At 40.2% G+C, this 20,874-nt stretch overlaps 1 protein-coding gene across 3 annotated transcripts in view; it reads left to right on the forward strand.

Moving 5' to 3' along the window:
- Positions 1 to 20,874, forward strand: part of ldlrad3 (low density lipoprotein receptor class A domain containing 3) — a 69,489-nt gene that overhangs the window by 36,079 nt on the left and 12,536 nt on the right. For all 3 annotated transcript variants that reach the window (XM_020618538.1, XM_020618537.1, XM_020618539.1), the window contains exons 3-4: positions 106 to 231; positions 2,296 to 2,430. In XM_020618538.1, the coding sequence (XP_020474194.1) occupies positions 106 to 231; positions 2,296 to 2,430 (261 nt within the window). The remainder of the gene's footprint in view (positions 1 to 105; positions 232 to 2,295; positions 2,431 to 20,874) is intronic.

Below are 20,874 nucleotides of genomic sequence, written 5' to 3' on the forward strand. Positions count from 1 at the left end.
GCCAAGGTTATGTGTCATAAAACATAACGTAGTGCTCCTCATTACCCATAAACTAATCCATTGTTCTATTTTTCCTCCACTTCCTCTTCCCTCATCTGCCCATAGCCAAGTTCAAGTCAAAGTGTGCACCTACATTCTTCGCCTGCGCTAATGGTGTCCACTGCATTATTGGACGCTTCCGCTGTAACGGCTTCAGTGACTGTCCAGATGGGAGTGACGAGGAGAACTGCAGTGAGTGTCACACAGCGAACCAAGTCCAATATGAGCGATGTGTCTCACTTCATGGTCACCAGAAGTCATGGTCTGTTCAATGATGTACTGTCCTCCAATCTTAACAATTTATACTGCAGCTATTGACCATACACTCAGTGGATGGTAGAGAACTGAGTATGTACTGTACTTTACTCAAGTAAAGGTACAAGCAGTACCTGAGTAAGGTGTTAAAAAGGCATTCCAGCAAGTTTACCCAGTATTCTTCAGCCTTTAAAAACAATTGTGTGTTATAGAATCTGCTGTCACTTTGGAGGAGAACTCTGAAAATCGAACCCCGATGATGTGATAATGATGTAATCAGGCTTATCTCAGTCTGGGCTTGGAGATCAGAAATAAAAGAATTCATAAGAAAAAATATATGAGAAAGTAAAAGAAAGTTACCAACTGGTGGTGTGGAGTTTGAAAGCTGAGAGCGGTCTCAAAAAAGATGCTGTTGTTTGCATTATGTCAATTTTATGGCCAGTTTTAACAATTTTATAATCTGTCTCTTTTGAGTCCCCCCCAAGTTAGAGGAAATGCAATGCTAAATAGGTGGAATACCCCTTTAATGTAACACTTGCCTTCATCAGTGAACTAATAAATAAATACTCTGAGTGTAGTTTGAATGGGCCTGTGCAAAATAATAGGAAACAAACAACACGCAGCAATAAAAAGGTTTTACCGTAGGCACGATGGCAGACAAACGGCGCCACATCTCTGTACAAGTCAAACATTTCCATCTTTCCTCTCCTCTTCTCTACTTTCTCATTTTTTTCCCCTTATGCTCCTTTGAGAACTAATACAGTGCAATGAAAAGACATTGCTCACAAAACTAAGTCGATTGAACCATAGTTATTTAAAAAGGAAGTTCATTGGGTTTTTCCACAGGCACATCATCATTCACCATAACTCATGCTTTTTTAAGAACTGTTTATGTGAACAGATGTGGTCGGAGTTTGTAGCTAGAATCTTTTTTCATTTTTATTGTTTGTGCTGTGCTGTGGTTTCTAGCGTTGAATTTCTCAGACTTTCAAGCAGGTATTACTGTATTTATGTTCCCTCTTTCAAAGTGAAAATGAAGAAAAATGTCATTTTGTAAAGGATGCAGTTTCTCCCACAGCTCTGCAGGCTTCTCAACTCGCTGTCAAATCATACATTTAGAGCAAATAATGAGAGTTTTACCAAATGTATAACTGAGAAATGTAGCGAATTTTATTACCTTTTCAAAAACATTTGAGGCATTTACTTCCCTTTTTTGCATTTCAACCTCTGACTATGTACCTGTGGGTCTAGATTTACATGTTTGCTTGAAACATCTACACAGCACTAAAGAGACTGTAGCTCATAAGTTGATTGCATGGGATGCATGTGAAACACTGGGATCCAGGTTTAGTCCATATTTTAAGGATATACTGTACATTGTCCTCACATGACCCCGTCCGTGCTTTCTCAGTGGGACATGTGCATGAAGCCAATCACTCACCACTGTCAGAGGCACTGCCTGCAGGGCCCCTCGCTCACATATCTAATCTAGCCATTTAAATGGAGCTTTGCTCCATTCTCCCAGCACATACTGCGTCACCACTGTGTAATTGTCTGGATCTTCTCACAAGATAATGCTGCCTTATTTTGCAGAACTAAGCTAAAAGCAAGACAAATGAGAATGTATGCTAAAGAGAAATGGTAGTGTTGGGCAGGATTTGAATGTTTTTAAGATTTTTTTTGTTTGACTTGTACAGACTCCCCAGATCCGTTGTTATACTAACTCACACAGTTTTTAATGTCTTAATACTGTGAAAATCCCCATGATATGTACTACTAATGTTTCTCTTTTAAATGTATCCATATCAACGTGTTGTATATGGGAGTGAATCAGCACAAACTTCTAAAAAAAAGTTTAATTATTTGTTTATGCACTGAAGTTCTTTCTTTGAAGAAAAGTTAATCACACATGTGCTCCTGCTTCTCCTGTTCAACTTTGATAATTGTTTTCTGTAGCCCTGATGGAACTAACACTTGACTTCTGCTCTGACTAAACCGCAGCAGGTAACCCACTGGTGTGCTCGGAGGCTCGCTTCAAGTGTCACAATGGACGCTGTGTAGACCGCAGCTTCTTGTGTAATGGTCAGGACAACTGTCAGGACAACAGTGATGAGGAGCTCTGCCTGACTACAGTGGGTAAGCCACTAACTCAGACATGGACAGGGTCATATATGCAGGGAAAAACCGAAAACTCTTAAAAAATGTAATGTAACATCTACCCAGGCACTAAAGGTCTATCAGGGCCACGCTAAGGATGCTTCCACAGACATTCTTAATTCTTCAGTTTGGCCTTTAAAGAGCTATATGGTGCCAGAAAGTCTAAGAACATTCAGCATGTACTGTATGTGGCATATATACTGCACACTAATAAGTTGAAATCTACATTTTTTTTGGAGAAGCAGATACTTTGTGTGCACAATGTGAATTACAGTGCCTTGCGAAAGTATTCGGCCCCCTTGAACTTTGCGACCTTTTGCCACATTTCAGGCTTCAAACATAAAGATATAAAACTGTAATTTTTTGTGAAGAATCAACAACAAGTGGGACACAATCATGAAGTGGAACGAAATTTATTGGATATGTCAAACTTTTTTAACAAATAAAAAACTGAAAAATTGGGCGTGCAAAATTATTCAGCCCCCTTAAGTTAATACTTTGTAGCGCCACCTTTTGCTGCGATTACAGCTGTGAGTCACGTGGGGTATATCTCTATCAGTTTTGCACATCGAGAGACGGAAATTTTTGCCCATTCCTCCTTGCAAAACAGCTCGAGCTCAGTGAGGTTGGATGGAGAGCATTTGTGAACAGCAGTTTTCAGTTCTTTCCACAGATTCTCGATTGGATTCAGGTCTGGACTTTGACTTGGCCATTCTAACACCTGGATATGTTTATTTGTGAACCATTCCATTGTAGATTTTGCTTTATGTTTTGAATCATTGTCTTGTTGGAAGACAAATCTCCGTCCCAGTCTCAGGTCTTTTGCAGACTCCATCAGGTTTCCATCCAGAATGGTCCTGTATTTGGCTCCATCCATCTTCCCATCAATTTTAACCATCTTCCCTGTCCCTGCTGAAGAAAAGCAGGCCCAAACCATGATGCTGCCACCACCATGTTTGACAGTGGGGATGGTGTGTTCAGGGTGATGAGCTGTGTTGCTTTTACGCCAAACATAACGTTTTGCATTGTTGCCAAAAAGTTCGATTTTGGTTTCATCTGACCAGAGCACCTTCTTCCACATGTTTGGTGTGTCTCCCAGGTGGCTTGTGGCAAACTTTAAACGACACTTTTTATGGATATCTTTAAGAAATGGCTTTCTTCTTGCCACTCTTCCATAAAGGCCAGATTTGTGCAGTATACGACTGATTGTTGTCCTATGGACAGAGTCTCCCACCTCAGCTGTAGATCTCTGCAGTTCATCCAGAGTGATCATGGGCCTCTTGGCTGCATCTCTGATCAGTCTTCTCCTTGTATGAGCTGAAAGTTTAGAGGGACGGCCAGGTCTTGGTAGATTTGCAGTGGTCTGATACTCCTTCCATTTCAATATTATCACTTGCACAGTGCTCCTTGGGATGTTTAAAGCTTGGGAAATCTTTTTGTATCCAAATCCGGCTTTAAACTTCTCCACAACAGTATCTCGGACCTGCCTGGTGTGTTCCTTGTTCTTCATGATGCTCTCTGCGCTTTAAACAGACCTCTGAGACTATCACAGTGCAGGTGCATTTATACGGAGACTTGATTACACACAGGTGGATTCTATTTATCATCATTAGTCATTTAGGTCAACATTGGATCATTCAGAGATCCTCACTGAACTTCTGGAGAGAGTTTGCTGCACTGAAAGTAAAGGGGCTGAATAATTTTGCACGCCCAATTATTCAGTTTTTTATTTGTTAAAAAAGTTTGAAATATCCAATCATTGAACATCATTGAACATACAAACACTGGCAATATATGTAGTGATGGACAAATGTTTGCTCTCAGTTAAAGGGAAAGTCTTGATTTTCATTCATTTTATTTACTTCAATCTGAGGTCATTCTCACCCATAATTCAAATGTGAACTATTTCAAGGTGACGCTGAGTAGACACTGTAACCTTTATTTGTGGTGACAAATTTAATCAGATCACAACTGTCTGAAATATTGGCAGTGAGCTTCAGAACAGGTTTTAGAACAGGTGGAAGTCTGTACAGTAGATGTTAAACTGGATAAAAGGATAGTGGAGCTGGGGGATTCTGTCACTCACTATGTGACACCATCTGATATTTCTGGAGACATCACTTAGGAAATGTATTCTGCAGTCTGTCCTTCAGAAGGATGCAGTAAATCCACAGGCAGATTAAACCTTATACCAAAGAAGACATGAGCCGCTGTGACTTTTTTCTCTTAACTTTGAGCAGTACCTTGCGATGCCTGTTTAACACAGGGAAACACGCCATGGCATTAACAGCATAGCGCTGTGAAATACACTGGTATTTATGTCGTTGTGCTGAGTTTCCATTTTAACACAAACAGCAGCAGCATCATCCCCGACAGTGAGTCTGATGCCTTTTCATACACAATGTCTCATTCACTGGCCGCTACCGCTTACATCTGGTATGCCATTCTTATTCTACTGGTGGCTTCACCTCTCAAAGGCACTGCTGCCACTGTGGCACCATGCGCTTTCTGCCAGCAATCCTGATTTGCACATAGCCCCCGGCGACCAAATGTGGCCCACTGTCAGTGTCAGAAGCATCTTGTGTCAACGTGCTGCTGCCCCATTGATTTGTTCTATAGGAAAGACATTGGTCAGAAATAACAAAACTGAAAGCAGACTAAGTGTGAAGTATAACAGAAGTCAACAATAACACGTCAGCATCTACAGCCCACAAGACAGTAATGTTATTACCAACACTGAGATGGGCAAAGTCAGCAGAAACTTAAATGAAACCCAGGAGGCAAAACATGTCTGATAAACAAGGGAGGAGCTCTGCAGCGGTCACACAGCAGACTTCAAATCATGACCCCATTAAATCCTAATGAAACTTTTCAGCAGTATTTTTTCTTTAAAATGAAAAAGACCCTGTTTAATTTTTCAGTTAAAATGGCTCTGATGTAATATAGATCAGATAATGGGTTTATTCAGCTCATTATAATTTAGCATGATGTATGTATTACCTGACCAATTTTAATTTATTATGTTCTAAATGTGGAGCTGAGCTAGTGAAATTCTTATTATTTAGACCTGCACTGTGTGAAAGAGAAAGACTCAGAGTCCATCCATCATCGCAACACCATCTTTCTCAGACTTCACAATTCAATGCAGAGTCAAATAATGTGAAATAGAACTGTATAGTGATGCAGAAATATTGATTGGTATCTGTGTCCACTGCACTCCATTTCCCTGCTGACAAGTGAACAATACCAGTTCCACTGGCAGAATGTAACTTCATGTCATTATGGTGTCTTAGGAATTAGATCTCAGACCGCAGCCTTCACATCGACAGCTGGATAGTATAGGATAAGCTATGCAATCGAACAGCTCACCGTTAGTAGTTAGTTACCCTTTGGATGAATATGGAAAATGTTTGCTTCTGTTATACATAATTAACAATCAAGATAGACATAGAATCCACTATTAACTAAAGCAAGGTTTACATGATAGTTATATATTGCCCAGAGCTAACAGTTTACCAGATTGTAGCATCTCAGCTAGCTTTAGCAATATGAACAAGCCACACAGTGAACAGATTATCCATCCATCAACATTTTACATCAGCATGAGCAATTACTAAATGTGGGCTGGGGAGAAAGAGAATCCAATTGCCAAACTTGCGATCAGCGGTCCTGCTCTACCCCTGAGCCATGGCCACCCCGTAATTATCTTGTAGTCCTTTTCTTTGCTTTTTTAACAAGGTGCATCAGAAAACATTCTCAGTTCTTTCGTAAAATGTTTATGCACCTCAGTATGGGCTCACTTAAGTTCTGAGCAGTGCTTTACACCATATTTGCAGTCCTAGGTACAATTATTTTACTCCATTTCCTACAAAGAGGAAGTTGCCTTGCAGCAAAAGGCCCTTAAAAGGTCTGCTATGGTTGACTGAGAGGCTCAGTCTGACTTCATCTCTAAATTATTTGCAAATGCCTAAATAAATTGACCTTTTTTCTTGTCATAAAAATACATCTATCCAGCACAATTGTTTGCATGTTTCCAATTCTCAGAAAAGTGACAGTATTTGTAACCCGAGTCTGTTTTGATATTCCCAAAGACTCCCTGTTACCATTGACTTCATACCATTATTTGAATATATGGAGCACAAAAAACCTAAATGTCCTCCCACTTTTTTTCCTGGTGAAAACTTTTGTAGCATTGCATAATGTACAAGTGGCCTTCAGAACACATTAAGAAAGAGCCTCTCAGTTATTTTATCAGCACCCTCTGTGTCTTGGAGGAAGTGAAGGCAACACAGCACTTTGAATCTCTGCATTTAATTCCTGTTTGCACACACACACACACACACCTACCTTACATTCTGCTCTGACTTTGCCTCTCTCTATAATAAACACAGGCCTGCAGGTGACAGATAAGGCATACAATATCCGCTCTAAGCTACCTGAGCACAGCATCTCCTTCCTCACCTTCTCTTCTGTAAATCTACCTTTCTTCCTCTTGTTGTTCCTCCTTAACCATAATTACCAGCTTCAGTTTCCCCCACATTCTCTTCCTCTATTTGAAAAGTCTAGTAAGAGGTCAACATGCAGCTTGTCAGTGGACAGATCGTCATAACATTTATAGACAAGCAGCTGATTATTTTTGCCTAAAGGCGTCCAATAGATCTATAGAAGCAGCACCATCCCCCAGGCTTTTATTTTCATTTAATGTTTTTTAATCCCCCATTTTAGTGATTTTAAGCAAATTGGCACAGTTGGGAACAGAGCTGCTTTTACCATTTAGCATTTTATTTGATGAGTAATAGTAATATTTTTTTTTTGAAATAGCAGAAAGGTGCCAAAATGGCAACCAGCGCAATGTAACACCAGACAATCTTTTATAAATGCAATGGTGCAATCACCACACAGTGAGATAGAAGAAGCGGGATGGGGAGTCTAACATATAACAAAGATCAAGTGGAAACCATGCCGCATCAACATAATATAGTGAAGGAGAAAGGGAGTTGTGAGGAGCAATGAATGGTAATGTGCAGGAAGATAGAGGCTAGTAAAGAGACAGGTGATTTGGCAGAGAATGGCAGGGATTTGGATAGAAGTGAGTGAGGGGTAGTGATAAGCTGGAGAGGATGAGAGCAGCATCCATCTCAAGTGAAGCCCTGAGGCCACTCAGTGTAACTCTGGAAACAGAAATGACATGAAAGCTAGTTTTCTAAAGCTGAGCTTCTCTTTGCTCTCCCCGGGTCTTCCAGTCTGACTATAGCAAGGAAAAGAGAGCACGGTAACGGGCATACATGCTTGCCCCTGCAACGAACTGCTGCTGAAACACTGCTGCAGGGTGAACAGGACTTGGCCAGATGCTGAGGGAGCCCTCGCCGAGACCATATTCAAGCATGTGCATGAGTGCACGAGTACAGATATACACACACAGTCACTGTTCATATGACAGTGATTGTTCTGCATATTTAACTCATTAAAGTCACTGTTCATATGATTGTTCTGCATATTTAACTCATTAACCTCAAGAAAAAGTTTCTGAAGGTCATGCCACTGATAAGGTTTAGGAGCACAGTAGCTGACATGTTTTAAAGAGTGAGTGAGAATCCGCTTAGAATTCTTTAAGAAAAGTAATTGATTTAAGATGCACACATCAGCACCATTCATTATGTGTTAATTAACAAGTAGACAAAGAGTATCAGATAGCGAGGCGACTGTGGTAGAGTCTGATAGTGATTTATTCTCACATCTCTTCTATCTCAAAAAAGCGTTATCTTGGCTTTTGTCTTAAGTAAAGTTGTTCTGAGAGAGAACAAAGTGGTGTGAAGGTAGGAACAGAGGACGGTCTGAGGGCTTCAGAATCTCTCAACTCGCTTTATGTCTTTTTAAAGATAAGGTACGCTTTGTATGGTCACAAGCATCAAAGGCATTTGTTTAGGTGTGTGTGTGTGCGTGTTTCAGTGTGTATTAGGCCTTCCAGCTGGCAACACACAAATAATTCCAAAATGTATTGTGTTGAACATAAGAACTAAATGCAGTTGTGATAGTAAAGTTCTACAATACCCTACATAAAGTGTGCAGTAGCTTTGTGCATAACATGAAGGAGTTTAATGCTCTCGTCTCCTCTCTTATAATATCAGCATAGTAAAGACTGAAAAGCTCACAGCGTCAATCAGGCTTCTTCTTTGAAAAAAGGGCAACACCAGTTGCACAGTCCAAAAAAGATCAGAAATGCTGACGTTCACAACACATGTTGGAATACATTTACATTGTTTGTTCTGCGAAGCTATTTACATGTGGTTTAAATTAGGATGCATTGTAAGCAAAATTATAACTTGGATCCCTCTAACAATGAAGGAATCACAACCAAGGGACAAGCTTTGTTTACACTGTTTAGTATACACACTTTGTAATGTCCAGACTGCTGTAGAGACAAGCGCTCAGTCCCTCAGCAAACTGTCAAAATCCTGTGTGATTTACTGTAGGAAATAGAACTGTCACGCGGTTTTTTGTTTCATTATCACAACGTGACCCCATCGGAGTAATCTCTGAGGTACACGTTCTCAGATTGCTGTCAGTCAGAGTGAAAGTTTGGGCAGCAAGCTGACAACTAACATTAGTTTGCTACATGAATATACTGTCAAAACACTGGCAGCTGACATCACCCCTGACCCTGACTGGTTTGATGGAAATTAGCCCACCAAGTGAAGATGGTCCAGGATCGGCAAAATTAAGTGTGCCACTTTATGGGGAACATGACTGTGTCTAATTAAACCTGCCAGTTTCTTTTGTACACTTTGATAAGCCCCTTGGCAAGAATCACTTGTTTTCACGATGTGGCAGGGGAATTCGGCTTATTGTGAAAATGTCTGCCCAACTAAAACACTAATATGCTCATGTGCTCATTTTGACCATTTCCACAAAAGGGCTTTATTCCCATCACACAGTGCAGTAGTCAGTTTTAAACTTCTGGGGTTTGTGTATAGAAGGCTCCCTCTCTGAGAAGTCAGATCCCTTGTTTTATACTTCAGGGAGGCTCCCCTTCCACAGGGAGAATCTAGAACTGTCTATTTGTTATTTGTCTTAAGGCTATGTAAGGACTGCTCCGTAGATCCACTCCATCTGCTATTTTGCATAATCACTATGTATTCAATAACATGTTATCACAGCCCTGCCATTTACGGGGCCAGTGAACACCAGCAGTGTAATTCAGATGGGATTGTATATAGTCACTGTCTGCCGGCAAGCAAAAGTAACTCCTACCTCTCCACTGATGTCTCCAGTAAACTAGACATTAATATACAGCATCAGTCTGATATATAAAGAGCAAAAAATGACAGTGATTAAAAGTCTCTGTTTTTATTTACTGTTGGTATCCTTTTACTTCGCTAATAGCTTCTTACACAGCCACGTCCTTACCTATTGATTGCTGCCAGACTTTGGGTCTGAATAATATTGGTGCTATAGATTAAAAGGACAAGTTAATCCATGTGCAATATCTATGATAGAGACATGTGAAATGCTGACATGTTGGTCTGTTCGTGCCCTTCGTCAGTAGCACTCAGAGCACTGGCAGAGAGAGAACGGTGTGGGAGGGAGCGTGAAATGGCACAGGGGAATATAATGGCAGTAGACTGAGGTGTGGGAGTGGAATGTAATAGTGCCAGTTTATCAGAGCCAACGCACACTTGACAGGCACAAATGGGGGAGGTTGCACATGTCACCGCCCATGGATTTGAACTCTGAAAACGTTTTGGGTTTTTTCTTTTGTTAGCCTAAAGCTTGCTCACAAAGCAGTTTTGAGGGGCTTTTGGCTTGTTGGTCTGCAGAAGAGGAAGGCTGAGCAGCTGGCAAGATGTTCTTTACTGCTGCAGGCAATGTTGAGTTGAGGGGGTGTAGACTTCTGTTTTCCTCATTTAAAGACAGATAAAATGTTTTATGCATGTGTATATATATATATATATATGTTTTATACATGTATGTACATGTATAGTAACAGTGCATTTTAAATTGGGAGGGTTGATGGTAGAATTTACCATCTATTTTATACTGCTATCTCTTAAGGTGGAAATCAATGCTGTTTATCCATCCAGCTGGTGCGTGCATTTTAATTAAGTGTGTGTTTTCAGCATTTTATCTAAGAATATGTCTGCACTTGTTTTGTCTTTCATTCCTTGTCATTTCTTCCCTCCCTTTACCACTCACCAAGGCTAAGTGTCAGTCCTTTCAGAGCTCGTGTTGTTTAAGGCCCTCGTTGCCATTGGCTACGGCCACACGGGGGATCACTGCCGGGACCAGTCTGCATGAATCATTCCTGTCCTTGAATCAGGACCAGTCAGCCGTCACTGCTCAGTCGCCTGTTAATTAACAGCCTTTCCCTTCTAAACCCATCCTCATTAAGTCAACGGGTTTCCACAGACAAGTGGAGGAATTTTTGTCTGAACAATAGCTCTGGTGTTGCTATTGGGTAGAGTTGTACTTTGAGCAGGGGTGCGTTTTTGTTTTGTTGGTGTCTTTGTGCGTGCCTTTGTCTGTCGGTGTGTGTTTTCACTTCTTGAAAACATTCTGTCCACACTGGAAGGCGTCCAAGGAAAGTTCAGGTTTTCCATTAAGAGGTACTAGAGCACAAATGTCAATCTCTGGCTGTTCTGGCTTGGTCTGTGCTGTCCACTGATCAGCCAAAATTATTCAGTCATGTTCCATGGTCTGATTTTGAACCATTAAGTTATTTAAGTGACACTTTGAAATGTAAAACCACAGAGAGGGCAGAATACAAGCTCATTAGCTAATTGATTTATGCTTTTATTAGCATCACATTTGAATTTGAGTGTGGTAAACCTTACCTCAACCCCAGCATCCACACTTGGCTTGAACACCGTGCCCTTCACTGGCCCAGAATGGAAGTGAGATGACAGCGCTTAAGTTTGCGGTGCTTGAATGAGTGTCTATCTCTCTAAGTCTTTTTCTTCCGTCTGTTCATTTGAATTATTTGTCATTTACAGTACCCCCATTCTCTTCAGAGTGCACCAGCATTTTTTTTTTTTTAGAAAACTGCCTGCCAGGTTTGCATTGTGCAAACTCCAATGAGACTCACAAGACCATTGTCTTGAATATGACATTAAAGAAAGACCTCACTGGTACTAAATATTGACTGCCTATTATTTACCAAGCTAAGGTTCCTTAGCAGCTATAAAGCAGTGGCAGATACTTTGACACCTTCTTTGCTTAGAGATTATTAAGGAACTGTTTAATAGCTTCAGAATGCAGTAAAAGGAACTTAAAAGGTAAAATGAATTATTTCTTTTCACTTTCTCTTTGAAATGTTTCCAAAAGTTTGTACAGGAGGCATTTTTATCTGTTTTCTCCTCATGGCCCAAGAGAGGACAAAAATGCTGTTTTGCATTTTTTAAATTGCTGACTTCAAAATAGGGAATATTATGAAACTAGAGCAAAGAGGTTTGTACACCAAATAGGATTTCATTCTTCTTGAACAGCTTTGATGAGTGTTGGAGACCTATAGAAACAGTAGTTTGAAGAGACGGTTATGTGCCAAAACTCAATTTAATTTCCCATGTTCAATATTTTTGACTATATTTTCTTTTCCCCCCCAGACATGTCTAATGCACCCATCCATGAGTAGCCAAATTACTTATTGCAAACTCTGCTGAAGTAAGTCATAGTGGTAGACCAGAATTGGCGTCCCAGTGTTGTAGGACTGAAAGACTGGTTTATCAAAGAAAATAAGAGTGGCTAAAATGCAAATATAAAATGGGAGTAACCACCACTGCTCCATTTCTATCTTATCAAGAAGCAGTGACCCCCTAAATGCCACTCCTTTTGGCTACAAAATCCCATGGTGTGGCCATCAGGATGTTAGCAATAATTTTGGATTTGGATCACTAAACACAAATTCCAGTCTCAGTGCTGAATACTGCAACACCTTTCCATACATGATTTCTTTATGATGTGTAATCTATTTAATGGTTACCTGACACTAACTAATAAGTTAGTACCTCTGCTAAATTGGCATTGAACTAAAATAGCATGCACCTATTAGGGGTAAATAGGTTTACACCTGCATTAGATGCCAGTCAGCTGCCACTATAAGGAGCCAGGTTATTTATTTTTTTTGCCACGCATGATATAGCTGTGTTGTTGATCAGTTGTTAGGGTGTGTTAGAGTGCAAAGGTATGGTTGTGTCGTGATAAAGGTGCAGTGGTAGGCCTGTTTTTCAGATGTAAGCATCCAAATATGTGTTTGGCACTTGTGTATCCAGTAAGGAAATGCAAAAAGAAGAAAAGCTTAAGTAAAACGAAAGGAAAAATAAGAGTGCCCCAGAGAGAGGAAAGAGGGATTGCATGTCAGAGAGTGTGAGAGAGAGAAATGTGAGAGGGTAGCGAGGGGAGGGTGATGGGATAGACTATGGGATGAAAAAAGAGCAAAATCTGAGTGTGAAGACAAAGGAGTGGAAGAGGGAAGGAAAGCATGAGAGAAAGAGTGATAGAAAAGAAAGAGGGAAGCTGATGAGATGAGGGATTAGGGAGGGTAGCAAAGCCACTGAAGAAAAAAAATATAAAACCATCTGGATTCGTGGTGTAGAAAGATGGAATCAAGAGGGAGGACAAAGAAGGGGAGAGAAACAGAAATAGATACAGTAGCTAGGGAAGGGGTCATAGGTGCTGGTACAGAAAAACCCCTAAGGAGGGCAAAGAGAGGAACCAAGTGGAGGAAAAGATGAGAAAGTAAGCAGGAAACTATGTATCTGCAGAAATCTGAGAGGCAGGTGCACGGGCAAAGTTAAGAGCAGAACAGAGAGGAGCACTGTGGGATAGGAAACAACGAAGTGAGTGATCAGGACAAGTGGATTAAAGTGGAGCCAAAGTGGTGAGGTGGGACAGGAACAAGCACAGTAGACAACAGAAAGGAGAAAGTAAGAATGGAAATTGCAAACAAAATATGTCTGATGACAGAAGAATGGAGGAATGAGAGAAAAGTACAGAGCATCAGATTTTACTGGGGGGTCTTGAAGTTCAGACATGAAATAGGAGACCTAGTCTAGTTGCTACATGCAGCAGTGGTCTCATTTATGACAGTTACTGGATTCTACAGCATCTTTCTTGATTGGAGTCTCTGTCTCTGACTCATGTACTATTCTCTCTTCTCTCTGTTAACCTCCCCTCAACTTCTTTCTGTTTTGGCATATGGCTCCCATCTCCACCCTTTACTCATCACTTCTTTTTACCACTTCACCTCCTTATGTCTTGTCTCCTCTCATCATGAGCTTTCTGCTTTCGCCTGTTCTCTACTCTTGCTTTCTCTGGCAGTATGTGGTTTCCTTGTTAGGATGGATGAGGCATAAACACCATGCTTGAGATGATAATACCACTCTGTTCCTGCAGTGTTTTTGTATTTTTATCATCCCTTCTAGGCTCCTCATCCTGTTTTTTCTGTCTCAGTACGCCTTCACCTTGCCCCTTCTTTTTCTTTATATTCTTCTTATTGTTTGATATATATATGAACATCAAAATGCCACAGACATATTCAAACCATGCTGGTGATTGAGAGAGCTTGGGACAGGGAAAGGAGTGGAACAAGAGAACAAGAGATACAGTGAACAATAGAAAGAGATTTTTGTGGTGTGTTTCACCTTTGGTCCTTCTCATAAGCAACTTTGGTGGAGAGAATGTACAAAAAGCAAGGACAAGTGTGTGAAAGAACTGACAGCAAAATGAGTCCCTGTGACAGTCAGTAGTCAGTTAATGTTTATTTGCCCAATCTCAAGTTAGTACATTTCACCACAATACTGTATGTAAAAGTACAAAACAAGCATAATCTGACAGTGGTCAGTCACTTCTACCTGTCACAGCTGGTCAGTAGAGCTTTTTCCATACTTCACTTAATGTCCTGCTACTGGCTTCTCACTGAAGCGGAGAAATCCAGACAGTGCATGCATCTTACTGTCATCTTCCTTAACAGAGGTTTGAACTTAAAGCTGAACATACTGTGCATGTACCATTTGTAGCAGTAGCTAATCAGTAATCAATATAACATAGCAGTTCTGTTTTGGTCTGCATGGTTTGCTGTTCCAATACTCATCCTATCTACCAGGGTTTCTTATCTGAAGAATACATCACAAGCTTTTCTGAGTCTGAGATAAGTGCAGGTCTTGAAGCACACAGCAATACATGTAGCAGTGACTTCAGTTTGCTGCCTTGAGTGAAGCAGTTGTAATATGGGTTTGAAAAGTGAATGGATAAAGAATATTAATATCAGAATCAGACAGATGTCATTACAAAACAAGGGCTGCTCATATGTTGTGCATGATGTTTTAGAAGTCCTAAACACTAAACCCGGTGCTCTGAATCACTTGTCTGCACTCAGTTAAAGATATTGATGTTCCTTGTCTGATGTGCAAATTAACCTTAACCTTCTTAAAACCCCTAGTATGCTACATTTTGACCAGATCTTAACATTTTCATTGTCAGTGGAGCAGAGTCACCATTTACGTTTCTGTGCATTCAACATAGGTCACAGTCAGAAAAAACTTAGAACAATATAAATCTCATGGTGTTGACGGTGGGCGCAGGAAGAGCTGAATATGCACTATGAATACATTTGCAAATCTATTTACGAAACTGGTGCCCTGAGAGTGTTTAATTTGAAGAAACAGAAAAGGAAATTTGCTGTCGCCAGCCCTTTATAGGTGTCTCCGTTATGTTATGCATCTGTCATTCTTTTTTCTATTTCTTTCACCTTATCTCTGTCAGTTTCTATGTACATACATAAATATATGAATATAATTATATTTTAAGTTTACCCCCCACTGGCCTGGTGACTGTGTCTGTCTGCTTGGTGTTTATTTTTGTAATGAGAAAGGACCATTCTACTTTTTCTTCAAACTGCAGGATTATTTCACTTGAAAAAATAAAAAATAAAAGCTACTGTACCTTTCACCTGTTTCAAAAAGACAGAAACCAGCACACAGTGGAGCCTCACAGTTCTTTGGAGATTGTTCTTTCATCAGGGTTATCTGCCGTCCAGCATTCGCACTGGTGCAAATGTTTGACTCATTCTGCATGTTAAAAGCACCACGCAGAGGCTATCGTGCAATTATTAACTCCTCTAACTGTGAAACCTTTATGTGACTTTGCATTGTTGTATGTGCCGACCTGTATGTGATTTCCTTGTAGACTAGCATGTTTTGACCAGCTGGGTATTTCTGATGGATGGCTTTCAAGTGATGTTTTATAGTTTCTGGCCTAGTTTCTCAAAGCAGCATATTCCAGCTCTGCCAGTCTACTGGTTTTGAAATGGAAATATCACTACAATAGAAATATCATCAGAAGGCAAGTCTGTGCATTTCCTTGACTTAAGCTTAATTTCTCTAGGAATTTCTGGAAGCACAAAGGACTCAGCCTTAATAATTTACTTTTTAGAAGGTATTTCTTTATGTTATCCATACGATTAGTTTCTAATAATGCTGTATTTCCCTCCATTCTATGGGCATGCTAGCAGTGCCTTTGGGTTTGGCAAATGTTTGTCCAACACGTGTTCAAAGTAAAATACCTCTGATTAGTCTGTTTTTAATGGATACAGTTATTCCACAATTACAAATGCACAAAAGAAAGTGGAGGAGATAATAATTGCAGATAAAAACTGTGAAAACATTGAATGAAATTGTTAAACCATTTCAGAAAGATGTGAAGAAGCCCAGTATGAAAACTGTTCCGTCTGGTGTATTGGTGATAGCTTGCACTTACTGCAGAAATAAAGTCCATAAAGATAACTATTAAATAATGTGTAGTTTTATTTTTATTTTTAATCCTCTGTTTTGTGCTCTGAAATGCGAAACATGTACATCAGTGCACAAACCGTCCACGGTATGTCACATGATCACCCTCCATAACACAGTGTTACACAATCCCCTCTGGCTACAGATGATGTACAGTATAGCTTGAAGCTGCATTATTAATTGAAGCTGACTCATTTGCACTGAATGCTACTGCTTGATGTGCCATCAGTCTCATCTGCAGCTGCATGAGCAAGATATTGTGTTTCTGTTATAGAATATGAGTGTGTACGCCTGATCCTGGTGCTGATTCATGGGCTCATCAATAAATGTGCATACTCTCAAAGCTATTAATTACAGGAAGGAAACATGAGTGTGAGTGTGAGTGTATGCATGGGGACCTGTCTCAAATTTAGCAAAGCAGACATCACTTGAAAGCAGTTTATTACTAGAAAGTTCAGGCAAGGTCCTTAAGGTTAAAGAAACTAAACAGGGCTCTCGGTGCAGACAAGTCTCTAAACAGTCTCCAGGCAGAACATTATTTCATTTCCTTTTCTTGTTCACTTAGTTGTAATTTAATCCATCTAGACTATAGATTTGGTTTCGCTTGGTTCTTACTAAGTTGTGATGCTGATTAATTATCTTGGCGTAAGCTATTTCTGATCATCTTTGCTATTGTGAGGTTCATGAAAAATCCTGGTGCCCATTGAATAAATGATAAGTAATCAGAAATTAATATATGTAATAATTTTGGTACAAAAGCACTAACGTTACTGATATGCTTTGCATTTCCAACGTGCGTTATATGTATGATTTTATGTCATGCTGAATGTCACGTAAAACATCATGCTTTTCATACCAGGATGCCAGTATCTGTGTAAAAAGAATGCATGCACCCTTGAAAAAGAGGTCGTGATTGCCCTGCAAAAATACATATATAATATAGTATTATATTATAGAAGCACTGATCCTAATTGGCTGTGTTGTGTTAATGCATTTCTCTTCAGTAACGAGTGGTTTGCTCTGTTACTTTCTGGTTATTGAATCTTTGGTGTTGTACATATACAGGAGAAGAGGTGCTAAAGCATGCTGTTTGCCCGTCTTTCTGGTCTTCAAAAAGATGTCAGTCAGGTATTTCCAGCTGTGTGCTTCACTTACTGTACATGTAGATCCAAATGCACAGGGAGAAAAAGAGCACCAAGAGAAAGACTGAGATATAGTAACAGCTGGAGGAGTATGCAAAAGACCACACAGAGGTGGTGACATAATTAGCATACCAGCTGGTGAGGCAAACCAGGATTCGTGCTGGGCTTTTTGCCTCCTAATTTTTGTCAGGCTGCACAGTGTGTATGACCAGCGTGCTTCACAGACTGACTGACCTTGCTTTGCTATATGTAAAAGGTCACAACTTCAAACACTTGCTCTGGGACCAGCCTTATCACTGACCTCCAGGTACTGGCCTCCCTTTAGGCACAGATCTCCAGTCTTTTTATGCCTCTTCAACTCTATCTGTCACACTCATAACAAACATGTACAAGCTGCACAAATGACCATCATGCTCCACTTCTTATCACTCAGACAGAACCAGTGATTCCAGCTGAATGCAGAGATATGAGCAGGAGCCATGGACCTTCAGCAATTGGCTGTGTTGTTGTGTAGTTTGGCTTTAATAAAACCAGGGGCTCCTCACGCTTCCACCAGCATGACCAGGCCTGTTGTTGAAGGAGAGGGGATCAGATGGTGGAACAGGCATCATTCGCTGATTCTTAACTGGGTGAAGAACAGGGCAGAGGTGAAGCCTAATGGAGCACTGGAATTGTAAGTGGGCACTGACATTTTGAGGACACTGCTTCTTACAGACAACTGTGTGTGTGTGTGTGCGCCCATATTTTTATGTTTGTATATCCATTACTGCTTTCCAGGGATTATCCCACTAGATCTGAAGTCCGATCCTGGCTTGATCTTGGCCTGCCTTTCTCCTCTGGGCTCAGACTTATGGTAGAGTGGCCTACCAGGACAAAATGGGCCTGTGGTCAGAGGTGGAAAGTAACAACGTACAGTTATTCAAGTAATGTGCCTAAGTAAACTTTTGAGGTATATGTATTTTACTTATTTATTACTCATTTACTTATTAATTCTATTTTCTGCTATTTCATGCATTAACTTCACTACATTTCTCAGGCAGATATTTAGAAGAATGCCCCTTCATCTCTGCTCTGAGAACTACTGTAAATCACATTCTCTTAACTGGAACAGTGTCTTATCACTTCTCACTTAACATGAGAAATGTGATGCTTATTTTCTTGGGCATGATGGTTTGTCTGTGTACACAGCCTGTGTTGAGTTGAAGTTGAGAGCCCTGAGGCATTCATTCGTGGCACTATGAAAATCAAATATATAAACTATATTTTATTTGATTTCATTTTATTTTCATTTATTTTTACAACATCCAATCCAATACAATAGGCTGCACCACAGTAGCCCTTTAAACCAACTTTAATCTCATCAGTAGACGTGGCAGACACCAGGGCACTCTGGGACACACATAGCAGGTGAACCTGTGAGTGGCAGCCCCAGGATTGCTTTGAGTTTAACTGTCACTTATGTGATCAATAAAACTGACATCTACACAGGAAACTAGCACACTCAACTTAAAACATGTGGTTATAACCATGCATTAGTTTGATCACTACAATATGTAGCTGCGGGGTAGCTCCCTTTGGAGAGTCAGATAAGCACTAGCAGTCTAACTACACACACAGGGATATAGTCCGTGTATGTACCTTTACAGCAGCACAATTTATAGGCCTTTCCTGTACACCATGCATTACTACTGACCACCTCTGTAAGACTAACATGCTCGTGTCCAGGCTTGATTTCCCAACAGCAAAACTTCTAGATGCCTTTTAAGTTTCAAATATTGGAGTTTCCATGAAAGCATATCTATAAGCATATAGAGGTCACCAATGTTCTCTATGCACAACCATCACCATGCATTCATTGCAAGTAATGATCAAAAAAAAGAAACCAAATTTTCACTGTGATGGATTAACCATTTCAAAGGAGTTTCCCACCTCCACAAATTGATTCTAAAGCAGCACTGACAAGAACCACCATCCAGAACCACCAATATAAGACTTTAAATTCAGTGCTTTTAGAGATGTCATTCACAGTCTGGGAGAAGGTGCATACTTAGTTGCTGGGTTAGGACAGGAGCACGCTTTTCAAGTTGCAAAAATCCTTTCACTTCAAGCACATACGCCTCTGAATGCATTGCAGATCACTGAAACAAAAGGTTTGGTCTGACAGTGAAACTTAAATTAGTGGTGAGGAGAACAAAAATCTGTGTGAGTGAAAGACATGAGAATGGAAAAAGAAGAAACATCACAGATAAAAATGAGAACAATAAGAACAGAGAAGATGTGGGATGCTGACAGTAACTGTGCACTCACTGACCAGTTATTCGAAGCCTAGTCTTGTTACATTACTAATACCTAGCTGCTGCTACCAGACTCTCAATAAATGGGGTTTTGTTTGAAAATAGTCATTTTTATCCAAATAATCATGCGACAGCATCGTTTGCTGGTCAACTCAGCCTCTGCATCAAACATTATTTCTTCATATTTTTTGTTAGGCTGCCTCTGGCATCATTTACCTTTTCAATTTACCTCATATCATATTCATAAATTCTTGCATTATAAGACAATGATAATGGAAATAAAATGTGACGTTTTACTTGTATTCTACAAAGGGTCTTTCTGCTAGGAGACCTCCTAAATGGTGCTAAAAGCTCCAGCTCAGAGTTTCCTCTTAAGACCTTTTCACAAAGCTGCTGAGATCAAGATTTAGAAAGGATCTGAGAGACCTCCAACGCTATGAGAACAGCGGGGTTGACGCTATTGCTATGGATGACATCATGTTTAATGAGCAGCTACGTGCTTTGTGAGTGGCTGATAGGTGACTAATCTGTGTTAGTGAATGTGAAATAAAATATTGATACCCAGGAGCATGAAGAAGAAATTCAGTTCAATCAGATAGATAGAAGTTAGTAGTTATTTAATGTGGCCTTAATGAACAGTTGAACAAAATAATGTGTCAAAATTATTTTTGGTTTGATGCATCATTTTGACAGATAAGCTCACCAGCGCTGAAAGCTGCATTATTTCAGTGTAGCGGAGTGCAAACCGTCTTCTCCACTCTTATTGGATTGTTTTGACTGGTGAGCAGACCGAATCCATCAGAATATGATGAGACACAGCACCTGCAGCATGTTGCTGACTATGACTAAGTCTTAGTGACTTAGAGGTCTTCTGGACTGCCTCTAACTTCTCTCAGACCTCGGGGCTAGTATTAGTGCAAAAAGGCTTTGTTAATTACTGCTAGGCTAAACACTTAGGTGTTATAGGATTTGTCCTCGCTGAAAATGACTTTTAAGTTCTAGTCTTGAGAGAAGAGTGTTTTTAGTCCTAAAATAACTTTGTGCGTGATTCCTAGGAGCTCCTCAACTTGTGCTACTTCTGTATTGTATGAAAGTTTTAAACCAGTTTTGCCTCAACAGTCAGTCATCCTATTTCAGCCTCCTGTCACTGAGGCTCCTGTCTCCTGCATGTCATCCTGCCTGCTGTTTTGCCAGTCTAGCTGCAGG

Source organism: Monopterus albus, unplaced genomic scaffold, assembly GCF_001952655.1.
Source record: "Monopterus albus unplaced genomic scaffold, M_albus_1.0 scaffold207.1, whole genome shotgun sequence".
Taxonomy (NCBI): domain Eukaryota; kingdom Metazoa; phylum Chordata; class Actinopteri; order Synbranchiformes; family Synbranchidae; genus Monopterus; species Monopterus albus.